Source organism: Momordica charantia, assembly GCF_013281855.1.
Source record: "Momordica charantia cultivar OHB3-1 chromosome 6 unlocalized genomic scaffold, Mcharantia_2.0 BLBB01000006.1, whole genome shotgun sequence".
NCBI lineage: Eukaryota > Viridiplantae > Streptophyta > Magnoliopsida > Cucurbitales > Cucurbitaceae > Momordica > Momordica charantia.
Window position 1 is genome coordinate 11,525,804 of NW_028275164.1, and position 15,371 is coordinate 11,541,174.

Consider the following 15,371-nt stretch of genomic DNA (forward strand, 5'->3'; position numbering starts at 1 on the left):
GTATGTTTTAGTCTTAGTCAAGCTGAATTATTTTTTTGCAAATATGACTTTCAAACATCATCATAGTAATCTAATCTCTCTCCCCCTCTCACTATGATCTGCAGTTTGTTGCCCTTCTAGAAGCAAGTAGAAACCTTCCACCCCCAAACCATCTTTAGAACCCTCAGACCGATTGAAAGTCATGTCCGAAAAGAAGTGATGTAGGCTTGTTACGGGTTTGGATTCATTATAAAATTTTTATAATTCTGTTATTTGTTTTATGTATTGTTTTGTCTAATTTTAGTTGGGTCGGATTAGTTCAGGCTTGTTAGAAGGTTTATATGAGTATTAATAGTATTACAGTGGGTAGTTACTATGAACTACTCCCAATATCCAATTACTTAGCCTATAAATACAAAGGCAGGATTCCCTGAATGTACAATTCATTTTGGGATTAATAAACAAATATTTTCCTTTCAAACATTTGTCCAAGAAGGTAAATGAAAAGTAACCAGACTGAGAAAGTTTTATTGTCCAGTTTGAAACATTGAATAACTGGATCCGTTTTATAAGGTGAAAAGGAAAAAAAAAATGTTGGATCTCAGAAGCAATTACTTCAGTGAAGTCATTGTTTGGCTTTCTAGTTGTCTGTCTCTGTCCCCCCCAGTGAGCTCCTTGCTGTTCTCCTTCCCACCAATGAAGGTAAACAGGAAGCGGGTATAGATTGAGTATTCTTAGAGCATTTCGTATCAGTTCTATTGTAGGTAATACATTGATATAGTTTCTTTTTGATGTTCACTTTCATGTGTTCTTATATTTTTCTTAAAGGATTCATGACTTCCAAAGTCATTTGTACTCTGCGTGGTTCCTTTAAGAATTTCAGAGTTGTCTGTAATGACAGCATCTTGCTGCCAACATTTTGTTTTCGTGCGTGACTAACTTGGTGTATATCACATCAAATGCGATCATCCTTTAATATTACAGGATTGGATATGGTCAGTGGGCTGCAACCCGTTTTCCATTACTTCCCGAGGATGGCATGTTTCACAGTTTCAGTCTGATACTATTGCTCGGAGTTATATCATCACAGCCCTTGAAGAATCAATACAGCTAGTCAATTCAGCTATTCATCGTTTACTCATGGAGCGTACTAGTATCCTTGCCTAGAAACACAGTTTGCCAATAAAAATGTTAAAATGCCCTCGGCCCCTCGTGACTCTAAGTTTTAAGTACAACACTTGTGGAATGTCAGAATCTGATATATCTAAAGATAGTGTGAGAATTGAGAATAGGCCACTTTTTTAAGTTCTTTTTCTTGCTCAATTCTTTGGTTAAAATTTGCATCAATATTATTTTTAACATGCCCTGTTATTATATCAATCAAAATTTCTGAGTGTGAAAGCCTTTACAAAAATTAGCTGAAAAGTCCTTCAAGCCCTTCCACTCGCAGCAGCGTGAGCTTGTAAAAAAGCATCAGTATGTTGTTAGCCTGTGGAGAAGGGTAAGTTTAACCTTCTCCCCAAAATTGATGTGGTTTCAAATTCTAATTATTTTCTTGGTTTCTTAATAACATGTGAGTTCATGATTGGATGTGTGTATTTCTCTATTGTCAGATCTCAAATTTAATTGGAGAGATGCGTTACATCGATGCAATAAGATTGTTGCATGTCCTTGATGAGGCATCCAAAGGGTAGGCTTCTTCAAATCATTGCTTTCGTTTTATGCAAAATTTCGTCTCTTTATGGTTGAATAGATTAGCACTAATTATGTACAGTTTTTTGCATGATCCACCTATGTATTATGAGAATAAATTGCGGGTTAACACGAAAAAGTTCCGGTGATATTTGCTTAGCTTTTGTCTCCATTTTATTTTTAAGTATGAGCAGAAAAGAGAAACCCATCTTATAAGTATGAGAGAGCACATACACAGACTCTTTCTATGCAACTCGCCGATGAACGAAAGATAAATAGCAAATATCTTGCTGACCCTTTTCCGGTCATTATGCACAGGGAGAATTTGAAATCTAACATGGATTTAATTTTCTCTTCTTTATGTTTCGTAGGTTTGCTGATCAAGTAAACACTACATTAGCTCTGCTTCATCCCATTCACTGCTCACGAGAGAGAGAAGTACATGTCGTGTTTGATGGGACAACCATTCCTGCCTTCCTGGTCGTTCTCGGCCTTCTGTACGTTCTTTTAAGACCAAGGCGACCGAAGCCTAAAATTAATTGAGAACAACGTACGTAGTCGATGTGTATTATTCATCAGAGGGAAGCTTTTTCGAGATGTTGCAGAAAAGTAGAGGTTCAGAGTTTTTTCCTGCTAGTATCCACATCGAAAGTCAAAAATATTTTATTACATGTGGGTAAGTCAGGATGAGAAAAATAGGTATAGACTCTGGGTTTAGCAAGCTTAAGAAGAGGGCATCATATAACATAGACTGAGGTTGTACAATATTTGCTTCAGCCATTTATGTTGGGAAATCATGGACTGAATTTGAGCCCTATCTGAAATTTTGCTATTCACAGCACATCCAAATTGTGATAAAAGTTTATTTCTTCAGTCCCTTATAGAAGATGGCATTTGGAATAATTTTTTCCTTTATGTGATCTAAGCTTTATATTGTTGGGAATTGAGAAGAGCAACTTGAGCAGTTGATAATATTTTTCTTTAAATGTTTATATCAAAAAATGGTTGTCATTTTTTTTTTCACTTAACATGTAATGTGGTGGTTCGACTTTTTACTCGAGGATATATGTTTTAACCACATGCTTAGGTTAACAATTAGTCCTTCTTACTTTTTGGAGAAGGAATATGCGTTGGTAAGGAATCTAATTTCATAAAGTTATTTATTAATTAATACCCATATCTTGTTGAATATTATTTTTCAAGAAAATGAAGTAAAATAAAAATGAAAGAAATAGTTTAGTTTCAAAGATAAAGAAGAGTGCTAGCAGAAGATTTTCTTAACTTTCTATTGAGCCATGTTAGTCCTTTAAAAGCAAGACTAAAAGAAGTTTACAAGCTAGAGAAGTTAAACAACCCATAAATTAAGGAGGTTAGGTCACAGTGATCAAATGAATGGGTAAAGAAGTACTATAGGACCAATCACACCAATCACGCTAGTAATCAGAGAAAGCAATAAATACAAACAGTATGTGGCAAATCACTGTGTCGTAACATCCCCCCTCAAATAAGGCATAGCAGCGAAGGCAAGACCAAGTTTGTCACGAAGAAATTGAAACCGGTGCAGCAAAAGCAAGGCCAAGTTTGTCACGAAGAAACTGAAATCGGTGATGTGACAGAGACTTGGTCAAGCAGTCAGCCAGCTGGTCATGTGTCGAGACATGTCGAATGTGTAATTGGTGATGAAGAACTTGATCACGAATGAAATGAACATCAATTTCAATGTGTTTAGTGTGCGCATGGAAGACGGGATTCGAAGCCAAAGCAGTGGCACTGAGATTATCATACCAAGTAATAGGAACAGCAGCTAAAGGAACTCTTGATTCTTGGAGAAGTGACTGAATCCATAGCAATTCACAAGCAACATGGGACAACGCACCGTACTCTAATTCAGTGCTAGAACGAGCAAGAACAACCTGCTTTTTGGAAGACCATGAAATAAGAGTGGAGCCGAAAAACACACAGTAACCACCAACAGAACGTCGATCATCGGGGCAACCAGTCCAATCAGCATCCAAAAACCCGTGAGAGTGAACCATGGAGTGGCTTGTATGGAGAGACCCATTGTAAGAATACCCTTAAGGTAACGTAACACTCTCTTAAGAGCTTGCCAATGTAAGTCGGTAAGGGCTTGGCAGAATTGGCTCAATTTATTTACAGCAAAAGCAATATCGGAGCGTGTGTGAAGCAAATACTGTAGCGAGCCCAAAGTGTTGTGATATAAGGTCGGGTCATGCATAGGCTGGCCATGAGAAAAGAGAGTTGTTTACCTGCAACCATAGGAGAGGGTGCTGGCTTAAGATGATGCATATTCAACCGTGCAAGAAGTTCAAGGATGTACTTGGATTGAAAGAGCAATAAGCTAGTGGTACTTCTTTGAACTTGAATACCAAGAAAATAATGCAAGGAGCCAAGGTCTTTGAGAGCAAAGATAGATTGTAAGCGGTGGATAATTTGATTGATCAATGGAAGACTAGAACCAGTAATAATGATACCATCCACGTAAATGAGTATAAGGATCATAAGACTACCTTGATGAAATATGAATAAAAACATATCAGACTGAGATTGGACAAATTTCCATTGGATAAGAGTGGTGCGAAGACGATCATACCAGGCACGGGGAGCTTGTTTAAGGCCATAAATAGCCTTAGATAATTTGCACACGTGATGAGGCTTGGATGAATCAACGAAACCCTCAGGTTGTGTCATAAACACTGTTTCTTGGAGATTGCCATGAAGGAAGACATTGCTCGCATCTAACTGCTTGATAGGCCATTGTCTCTTAACATCAAGTGTAAGAACAATCCGAATAGAAGAAGACTTGATCACAGGGCTAAATGTCTCACCATAATCAATGCTAGGAGTTTGAAGATAACCCTTAGCAACTAGTCGTGCTTTATACCATTGAATATTTCCATCAGCATCACGTTTAATTTTATAAACCCACTTGGTGCCAACAAGATGTTGATGAGAGGAGGGAGGAACCAACTGCCAAGTATTATTTCGAAGGAGAGCTGTGAATTCTTCATCTATAGCCTTAATCCACACTTCGTGGGTGACAACATCTTTGTAGGCAGCAGGTTCAATAAGGGAGAAGTCAGGTTGTTTGTGAAGTTGAGAAATGCAGCCAAAGAATTGTTTAGCCCTTGTAATCATGGGGTGATTATTGGTGACAGTTGGGGTGGAGACAATTGGTGGAGAAAAATAGGTAGTTGGTGTGTTGTGAGTTCAGGGAGATGGGTCGGGAAGGGGGTGGAGGCAACTATATCAGTGACAACATGGGAGACAACAAGTGAAAAAGGATCTGGAAGATTTCTGTCATCATTCAATGATCTGGGAGAAGTATTAAGATGTTGTCTAGTATGAGAAGCTACATCGAGATGCCCTGAAACAATAGGAATTGGCAGCCATGACAGTTTATAGTAGTCGGTAGAGGATGTGGTAGAATCATCCGAAGAAAAAAGCTGCTGAAAGGGGAAATTTGTCTCATTAAAACACACGTGACGAGAGATGTAGGTTCGACCAGTAGGACTCAAACATTTATAACCCTTATGATGATCACTATAGCCTATAAAAACACACTGTTCAGTGTGAAAGTCAAACTTATGCTGTTGATAGGGTCGTAAGCAAGGATAGCATGCTAACCCAAAAGCTCTTAATATATTGTAGTTGGGCGATAGGCCTTGAAGAATCTGAATTGTGCTGATGTTATCGGTAGTTGGAGAGGGCATTAGGTTTATGAGAAACACTACCATATGAAAAGCTTCCCACCAAAATTTTAATGACATCCTTACTTGGGCTAGTAAAGTGAGGTCAGTTTCAACTAAATGTCGATGTTTTCGTTCTATTCTTCCATTCTATGCTGATGTATGTGGACAAATGGGCTGAATATGTATTCCTTTTCCTTTTGCAAACTGTATCAGTGGTTTAAATTCCCTTTCTTCATCCATCCTAATGATTTTAATTCTAGTATTATACTCATTAGGATAAATCAAGTTCTCCATTTGAACTTGAAACTGCTGGAAAAAGTAGGTGGCATCTCCTTTGTGTTTCAAGGGATAAATCATCCAAGTAAATCGACTATGGTCATCAAGTAAACCTAGATATTATAAATCTCCATTTGTAGACTTAATTGGTGCAGGACCCCATAGGTCAATATGAACTAGTTCAAAAGGTTTACTTGCTCTGGAATCAGATAGAGAGAAGGATAATTGATAAGACTTGCCATATTTACCTGCCTCACAAAAGTTTAACTTAGTCATTACTTTTCATCAAAATATTACAATCGGTCAGGATCTTATTTAATATTCTAGGTGATGGATGACCCAATCTATGATGCCAAACATCTTTTGTATAAGACAAAAAAATAAAACTGCTTGGAGTAGTCAATTCTCGTTGGTAGCTAACATTCCTAACTTTTGCACCATGGCAGACAATAAAAAAGCACCAGTAGCCGGCCCTATTCTTTGGGTAGTGGTTTGAGGCATGAATGTCCAAGGCTTGTTGTCTATGATCGCATGCCATTATTACTATTTTTCCTCCTATTTTATGTCATATATTTAGTTTTGCACGTTATTTACTTTTTCTTGTATTTTTGGTATCGATTGACTTCTGCCACTTTGTATGTTCACACATGCTATATTAGATTTGCCTTATATAACTAATCACCTTCCAATCTCGAGTTGTATGTTTACTTAATCGTTGTTTTTTCTCTATTGCTTTGAAGTTTACAACACGTTTTTAAAAATGTTTTCCAACGAATTCCGTAACATTGTCTCTAAAACCGTCTTCACGAGAACGAGAGTGAAGGCTGCAAGATAGACTCATGCTACTGGTAGTTTTGTTTCAAATTGGCTAGCTTGCTTGTGGGTTGCCGTAAGTGCTGTATAAGAGTTTCATCAAAGTGCGATGGTGACAATTGATATCAAAGCCTAGTTGACTCCTCGTGTTGGAAAATAGTGACCATGTCAGCAACCAAACAGTTGGGTAAGACTTGTTGACAGACTCATTGAGATTGAGGAACGATTGCTATTCTTGAGGGAAGTTCTTCACAACCTTCGATATTGGCTGCACCAAAGTTGATGAAATTGATGTTGTGAATGATTGCATAAATGGGCTTGTTGTACATGAGCTGAAGCTGATGGTTGAGACCCTGTAGAGCAAGGTTAAACAAACCAATTAACCTTGAACGTGGATAAAGCTCACTAAGCTCAATTGCCCTCATGGAGGAACATGTAGAATTAGAAGCGATTCTTGTGACCATTGACAGATTCTCTAAGTATGCGGCCTTTGTCCAAACTCTGAAGATGTGTTCCATAGAAATGACCACCCAGTTGTTCTTCAGAAACATAATGATCAAGTTGTGATGGAAGAATCACAGGGACCTTTTGGATCAAGCTCTTCTGTTTACTTGGCTCCAATTTGAACATGTCTCCAAGATATCAAACTAGGTCAGACAGAGAGCTTCAATAGCATGTTGGGAGAGTATCTCCGCCACTTTATCGATGCAAAACAAAAGAATTGGATCCAGATGCTTGATGTAGCACAATTTTGCTTCAATAGCCAAAAGTGCACCACAACAGGGAAAAACCTCCCTCAAGATAGTGTGTAGGTGATAGTCTGTGTTGCTACACGTGACTGACCACCCTTACGCAAGGAAGAGCCATCGAGCTTATAACTTCACTAAAGAATGACGTGAATCTACGGAAGTGGCCTGAGGATACCTTGAGAAGGCATCCAAACACATGAAGAAGTAGGCGAATAAGAAGAGTAGATCGCTAGAGTTCTAAATAGGGACGAAGTGCTCATTAAGTTGCGACCTGAACAACTCTGCTTCCGAGGGAACAAAAACCAACACCTTGTGTATGACTACGAAAAACCGGTTGACATTATCCAAAAAGTGAGTAAGACATCCTACAGGGTACAACTGTTTTCATGGATGAATATACACCCAATGATTCACACATCAGCAACCTGAGTCTTATCATCCTGGCACCGACAACGCGACACGAAACAAAGTTACTCGACCTGTAGTCACATTGACAAACAGGATCGATAAAAAAGTTGAGATCTTATCTAAAAGAACACGTCAAGCCGAACGACCAAGGAGAGACTTGCAAGAGTTTTTAGTCAAGTGGAGAGAGCTCCTAGATGAAGAGATCAATTGGGAGCGTGCTGAAGACCTAAAGTCAGCTGCAGCACATATCGTAGAGTTTGAGGAGTATCAGTTGACATGGATGTCAACCATTTAAGTGGGGAAAAATGTCATTGTAATGCTCGTCCATGGCCTCATGCTCATAATATTGTCTTTCCTCTTACTTTGTATTTAGTTGTGTACGTTATTTACCTTTTCTTGTACGTGTTTTTGTGGTGATTGACTCCTTGCCGCTTTACATGTTCACGCCGCCAAACTAAGTTTGTCTTGTAATGTACTATAGGGGTACACCTAGTCACCTTGCTTCCTAAAATGTTTTCCAACACTTTCCAAAACCTTCTCTCTAGTTTCGTTTTCTCAAGAATAAGGGTAGAGCTTGCGAAATAGATTTGTTGTGACTTCTACAATCCTGTTTTTGCTTAAACTATATATTAAATTGGATAGAGTTTTTTTTCTTTAAATTTGAAGCTTAGGTTAACGAATTTCAACAGGAAAGAAAAACCATACTTGACAAAACTTAAAAAAATGATAGTAATGATAATAAATAAATAAATAAACAAATACTATTTTCATTGTATTTCCAAAATATCTATTTTAATACTTATTACTTTTAACTTCTATTCATTTTAATTTCTATACTCCTAAAACATTCATTTTGGTTTCTTTTTACAAAAATTTAACAAATTTTATACACAATAGAAAACTCTTTAATATAAATTTATGAGTGCGTTTCAAGAAATTTAAATTTAGTGAACGAGGTGTCAAGAACTAAAATCTAGAAATTAAAATAAATATTTTAAAAATACAGGAATCAAAATCAACAAAACCAAAATTCCATAAACCTAAAAGAGTAACAAAAAAAAATCATTACCCTTGATAAATATAAATCTATTCACATCTTAGTGGGTCTTTATCATACTCCTGCAGGTCTAAAAGAATTACCCATGAAACAAACATGAACGTCACGCAGAGAAATATGGAACAATCTGTTCATAATCATAACATTAGGTATGTTCTTCGCTTCGATAATGTTATTTAGATAAGTTCTTACTAAAATTGTCCCTATTGACGAGAGAATATCCATCCAAATGAATTAAAAATATCATCCCACTAACACGACATATAGCAGACTTGTTTCCAAGGGACCTAATAAAAAATAATAGCAGGCCCTCAAACTACCTGAAACATTCAAGAGTTTAACTTCCCACAACAAATCAGTTATTTAGATGTATTACAATTTCAGCATCTCAAGGGCTGCCAGCTTAAAAATGCTGTTCTGTTCATAAATTATGATCCGTGAAAGCCTAAAGGAATCCAATAAGACATTCTTGCCAATCAACAGTTTGAAAGTACAATTATAATTAGTACATATTGAGAGGAAAGCACCTTTTATCTTTCTTTGAGTTCCTGTTCGAATTGAAGCAACTGTTCGCGAACAGGCTGCAAAAACCGTTTCAAATCTTGGCAAACCCGCAACTTATCCTCAGCCAGAAGATCCTTCTCTTCGCTCAATCTCACTTCCATCTGTCAGATGATAAGTCATCCGTAAATTATCACTACTAGTTACCTGTACGAATCTGTTCTATCCAAATATATATTATTGCAAAAATGATCTCAAAATGGTCAAGCTGACAAGCCGAAAACTTTAAATTTAAACAACACCATATGGCCCCTTATGTTACCATTGGATTTAGGATGGAACTCGCATCGAGTCATCGATTAAATAGATCAAATTCTCAGCAACATGTTTCACAAAAGCTTTTCTTCAGTAGGCTCAACTTTTCTATGAGGTTGAGCCTAATTGGGCAAACTTCTAATGATCAGCAGGAAGTTGAATGAGACGCTGCTGCTAACCTCTAGCTCTACTATCTTAATTGTGGGATTTGCTCCACATAAGGGGGTGGGTGCATGGGAAGGTGTCATAAAAACCAAAAACAAAAGAACTTCTTCGCCTTTCTCATGGAATAGAATCCAGTTATAGCTTTATATTATTTCTGGTCAATTCAACTACCAATTCATTGGATTAGCTGGAAGAACAGGAAATCCATAAACAAGAGCATTGTTTTAGATATCCAACAGGGCTATTGGCATAGCTCAAGTTTTGCTCAGCCCTCAGTTAAACATAAGCCCTTTCAGTCAGATTGGGTCAAAAGAAGTTCTCTTCAAAGACAATGCTCAAAAGGCATAGAAACCAAATCCATAACTAAGGTATCAGCCTCCTTGAGCCCCACATTGGCTCACAACTCCCTAGGTTCACCCTTATCAACAAAGCGTTGTTATGACACATCATGAAGGGTGAGTTAATAATTGAAGAACACATGTAGGAAAATAAAAGAAAGTGTTAGTGGTGTTGAACAAAACTTTCGAACAATATATTTTGTTCTCCAAATTGAGTCTCTGGATCTAACACGTTGTTATACTAAGACTAATTTACTATGTGAGCAAAACCATGGAAAAGCAAGAAATATATTGTTTACATTGGTCCACGATCCAAGGTGCCTAGCGTTTGGAAAATCAATGGGTCTGTTCATGATTATTACCCTATACCATTCAAGAAATTTGCAGACCCAAAATTCCAATAATAGAAACAAAGTGCTATACCTGCAAGTCATCTAGCTCACCAAATGAAAATTCTGGGACATCTATATCCCCCTTCACCGTCTTCTTCTCCTCTCTAATAGTCCACTCACCTGAAACATGTATAAATTGTGATAATTCAGTGAATACATAGACTTGGAAAAGGAGAATGATATTAAATAAATGTAATTAAGTAAACTACTACCTTTAACTTTCAATGTAAGTTCATATGTATAACCAACACGTTTCTTGTTACGTACAGTCACTAAAAAAGCCTGCACATGCGAATGTAGATTACAGGAGAGTCTGTCATTGATTAATAGCAGAAAAAAATGGGGAATCCAACCACCAGAAAATAGGGAACCTCATTTAGATGCACCCAATTATCATTAAAAATTAAATATCCTAAGCAAATTGCAACTACTAGTAATATTTAAGTAACAAATCTCTAGGAAGCACGGGTAAGGACACGACACGAGATATGGATGTGACACCATGTACACAATGCCATGTCATTTTATAAAAATCTAGGATACAGACACAACAAGACCATGTTTATTAAAATATAAAATTTTTAAAGTATGTAAGAAGAAAATTCAAAATCAAGTTCATGCAGTTTTATGCTTAAAAAATGAGTTGGATGTATTTTACTCTCAAAATTTATTATTTTGTCTTATATTACTATTCATATCTATCTCATATACTTAACAAGTGTCCGATACGTACTTAACAAGTGTCGGATCCATATTCACTTTGTACAATTAGTGTGTGGCACATAACTATTGAGCTAACAATTGTCTAATACGTGTCTAATGATTGTTGGGGTGTCAGAGTGTCCATCACAGACACGTTACTCAAGCTGAAGTATTCATGCTTCTTAGGCCTTAGCTCCGCCTCATTAATTCTAAATTAATGATTCTATATCAAATTAGGAAAAGGAAAAGGAATATAAAAAAGCAAAACACCACACAGATATGAATAGCAAGAATTATTGTAGTGGAATTAACTCAATTCCTGAAAGAAAACGAAAAACAAGAATGAAAAAATAGTAAAGTTGGCCAAATTACAAGTTCAAAGAGTATTCCTATTTCTTAGTTATGCTATTCTGCAAGTGCACAAAATTTTGAACTCAAACAGAATACTATAGAAATAGAAACCAATCCTCCATTTTCCACATTACTTTTTTTTTTTTTTTTTGAAAGGCAACCATTTACCACATTACATTTAAAGAAATACAAGCTGAAATGCCTATTAACCTGAAACCAAGAAATAATTAAGAATGGACATGCACCAGTTTTATTTCAAGAATTATACCACTATAAGCTGGTACAGGTTTATTTGATGCAGTGAAACTGCAAATCTCACAAAAAAAAAAAAAAAAAAAGGATGAATATGTAGAACAAGCATACGTATGGACCTATTATGATAGAAAGACTACTGAAAACTTACATCTCCAACACATTTTGATACATCCGCTATCTCTGCTTTACCGCTGGAGAACTCCAAGGAAGCCACTGACATTAGCAACTCCTAAAATAAAGAGAGAAAATTAGAGATCCTGTTCAAAATGCAGCAACAGATAAACTGACAGGCATGGCAGAAAAAAGGTACAATTATATTGCTGCCTGTTGAGGTCACAAACCTTCATTCTACCACTCGCCCATTTATTCAAGTTCTTCTCCTCCCATGTTCCAGCCTACATGAATAGGAGAAACCATAACAAAAGAAATTCATCAGACCCATGGAAACCCAATTTGGTCAAGAAAAGCAACAAATATCATCTCAAAAGGCAATCATTTAAGTAGCATTCCATGCATGAAAATCTAAGTTGTCCGCCTCCAGATTTGCACATTTAATACATTACAAGCAATGGATATCCAAAATCCTTGATGCACACTGTGGTCTCCCATTTCTATGGAAAGAGGTACGTTTAACTTACTTTGAGTATTTGTTGTGTTGTGCTATATGATATATCTCAAAGTTAGGCTAATTAATCATAAACAAACTAAGACTTTGTTCCTCACTTTCTTCATGATATCGACATCACCCAACTAAATGAATAGAAAAAAATTAACACTGAGTCCATGTTATCTCAAGTTCCAGAACAAGCTCAGAAGTTCAAAATCTTCAGGAGGTGAGGATAGTAAGGCATTGTCACAAATGAACATTTTTTAGGCCATGAGCCTCTTCAAGTTTGGCCGACTAAAAAAAGAAGGATTATCCCTTAGTCTGTTGATTATTTATAAGAAGCAAAGAGTCAGACAGAGTCAAAAAGTTGGGGGGTTGAAGAATTTCTTCAGGATATATTTGGTTACTTTGATGAAGAGAATGGATTTTATTTTGCTTGGGAAGTGTTTTCTCGGATGCAGAGAAATTTCTTCCATGTGCGCAGAAAAGGGATCGAGTGATTATTTCTTTAATGGATTCACTATTTTAGTTGTCCGGTCAAATTTACAAATTAAGAATTTGGAGAAGACGGGTGAAAATCTTCAGCTTGGACTTTATGCTTTTCAAGTTAGAGATTGCACAATCCAGAACCCCAGGATCAACATAACAAATTTATAGTTATTTGGAAATATGACCATTTCAAATCCTTCGCATTATTAAGAATTTTAAATCATTCCCAGTATTTCAAATTACGGAATTTAAAATTCAAAGCCTTGAACATTTATTTTAATCGAACTTCAATTTCTAATTTCAAATATCATTCCAAACACTATTAAATTCGTATAAATTATATTTCCCCAGCCACGCGAACAATTAATCGTTCAAAAAAACACAATAACACATGCTTCATCAAGAGCGACCATAACAACAAGAAAATGTGGCAATTCAAAAACCAAAAATACCCGATTCCAGACGGAGCCAAGGGTAGGAGGCTGAGACGCTTGAGAAGCGACAATGTCCTCAGCGGAGAGCTTGCGAGGGACAGGAAGTGGGGCGGCGTCCTTCCGCGCTTCCCTGACCCAATAGGTGTAGGACGCCCCCTGTTGGGTCTCCGACGAAACTGCTCCATTCTCCATCGCCGAGCTTGTTGTTCCGATAATCACAGAACAGAGATTGTACCTGATTGATTGATTGATTGATTCGAACAAGCGCAGCGCACGCCAAGTTTGAATGAGAAGACGAAGGAGATCTGTAATGTGACGACGCCTCTTCGCACGAAACTTCCTGTGGATTTTGAATTTCGTGGGAGATGCAGGATTTTTGAAGAAATGGCGCTACGACGCGACGACGAGATTCAACCTCACTCTTCTCGAACGTTCTTCTTTCCCCTCTTCGCCCTCTCTCGCTGGTGGACCTATGAGAGACCATTTGGGCCGGACCTAGACCTTTATTTAAGGCCCATATTTAAGGAATTTGTCAGTCTTGGGGCTGAAAGAAAATGTTACATTTTTCTAAAGTTCAACGATTCAAAGCGGGATCGAACCATCGACTTTAAGATGATAATATGTGTTATATTTACTTAAATCATGTTCAAATTCGGTGATAGAAGAGAAAGATGTGTGTGTATAGTTTAAAGTTTGTGTTAATTTGGTATTTGTGCTTAAAATATTTTTAATAGTTTTCTCAACTCTCAAGTTTATACCTATGACTTAATATATGTGATAACAAAATTTGAAGCTTTCTTGCCAAAAAAAACCAAAAAAAAAAGTTAAAACATATAAAATTTTGCTCCTCCCTTAGAAAATTTCTAGCTCTACCCCTGATGACGTGCATGCTAATTTTGGGCTAGTAACTTCACACATTAAAAATCTACTAGATACAAAATTGAAAGTCAACGAACATATTAGAATAATTGTAAGACTAAATCGGCATAATCCACATTGACCTAAGATTCGTAGCTCAATGTCAATTTACATTATGAAAAATTATACTTCAAATTTTAGCGCAAAATATAATTTTGGTTCTTAAAATTTGAAGTTAGTGCTTATTGGGTTCATGAGATTTCAAATACACTTTTAGTCTTAATTTTTAAAATTGGTTATAACTTATAGGTTAAAATACTAGTTTATTCCTTGTACTTTCAGCTCTGATTTATGTTGATCTACTTCACTTTGGTCCTTGTACTTTCAACTTTGATTCATTTTAAGTTTCTACTTTCAAAATGTTCCATCAAAATATTCAATTTGGTCTTGTACTTGTAAAATAGTATTTGAACCTAACTTGTAAATAGTCCGTGGGTCATTTTAGTTTCACCTCATTTTTTAGAATTTCGTATTGGGAGAGGTTTCGCTGTTATTATGTGACGCCCGAGTAGAGAGGAGGGGTACATGAATAAACCGGTATCACATCTAAATGAGAGAGATCTTTTTTTTTTGAACGGAACACGCTGTAATAAAAACAACTAAAAAACCATTAAGGCTATAGAGTTTTGTTTGTCAGCTTCTGCCAACCTACATAACCAGATGGGAAAATCTGATCGCCATAAGAAGCCACGGCGAAGAGAAATAGCCTATCTCGCAAGATGATGTGCAGCTGCATTTGATTCTCTAAAAGCATGCTGGAAACAAATTTCGTGAAAATCCCTAGCAAGGGTTTTGATACCTTCAATCCAACTTGCAGCTTCTCCCTTCCATGGTGATTTGTCCCCAATTAAATTTAGGGCTTCAAGTGAATTCGACTCCACCACGATTCGATGGACCCTAGCCTTGTTGCCAGCCTCAAACCTTCCCTGATTGCCAAAATTTCAGCCAGCAGAGGAGTCTTCACCACATGAAAATCAACCATGGCCGCCACAATCTCCGCATTTCCATCACGAAGCAGAACATCAACATCTGATCCCTCCGCCGACACAGCCGCATCTGTGTTCATCTTCATCACACCCCCTAGGGAAGGAGGCCTCCATGCATTCACTCGAGGAATTCTTCTCTTCATTCCATTCTGGTATTTCATCCTAACTTCTTCAGCATATTTTAAAATCCATTCAACCTTAATTATTGGAGCTTTCGGGATCTTCTTCTTGTTG

The 15,371-nt window shown here is 36.9% G+C and overlaps 2 protein-coding genes and 1 long non-coding RNA gene across 5 annotated transcripts in view; 2 read left to right on the forward strand and 1 right to left on the reverse strand.

The window, feature by feature from the left end:
- Window positions 1-2,574, forward strand: part of LOC111023880 (uncharacterized) — a 50,937-nt gene extending 48,363 nt beyond the window's left edge. The window contains exons 22-25 of the mRNA XM_022301378.2: window positions 964-1,132; window positions 1,398-1,480; window positions 1,593-1,669; window positions 2,043-2,574. Of these exons, the coding sequence (XP_022157070.1) occupies window positions 964-1,132; window positions 1,398-1,480; window positions 1,593-1,669; window positions 2,043-2,214 (501 nt within the window). The 3' untranslated portion in view covers window positions 2,215-2,574. The remainder of the gene's footprint in view (window positions 1-963; window positions 1,133-1,397; window positions 1,481-1,592; window positions 1,670-2,042) is intronic.
- Window positions 2,575-9,001: 6,427 nt separating this feature from the next.
- LOC111023885 (chaperone binding / ATPase activator) lies at window positions 9,002-13,689 on the reverse strand. The gene is made up of 6 exons (XM_022301383.2): window positions 13,252-13,689; window positions 12,045-12,098; window positions 11,852-11,932; window positions 10,608-10,677; window positions 10,427-10,515; window positions 9,002-9,349 (listed from the first exon to the last, which is right to left on the reverse strand). The coding sequence occupies exons 1-6, from the start codon at window positions 13,423-13,425 to the stop codon at window positions 9,215-9,217; spliced, it is 603 nt and encodes a 200-aa protein (XP_022157075.1). The 5' UTR covers window positions 13,426-13,689; the 3' UTR covers window positions 9,002-9,214.
- Window positions 13,690-14,727: 1,038 nt separating this feature from the next.
- LOC111023877 (uncharacterized) overlaps window positions 14,728-15,371 on the forward strand; it is a 37,988-nt gene continuing 37,344 nt past the window's right edge. For 2 of the 3 annotated variants that reach the window (XR_015791745.1, XR_002603215.2), the window contains exon 1: window positions 14,748-15,289. This is a non-coding gene — a long non-coding RNA (uncharacterized LOC111023877). Of the gene's footprint in view, window positions 15,290-15,371 lie in introns of all 3 variants that reach the window. The other variant, XR_015791744.1, reaches the window with a different exon arrangement.

Excerpts from the sequence above, each read along its gene's own strand:
- LOC111023885 (XM_022301383.2), bottom strand. The coding sequence starts at position 13,425 with ATGGAGAATGGAGCAGTTTCGTCGGAGACCCAACAGGGGGCGTCCTAC. Across the intron at positions 11,933-12,044 it reads GGGCGAGTGGTAGAATGAAG|GAGTTGCTAATGTCAGTGGC; the intron begins GTTTGTGACCTC and ends TCTTTATTTTAG. Across the intron at positions 10,516-10,607 it reads ACTTACATTGAAAGTTAAAG|GTGAGTGGACTATTAGAGAG; the intron begins GTAGTAGTTTAC and ends TACATGTTTCAG.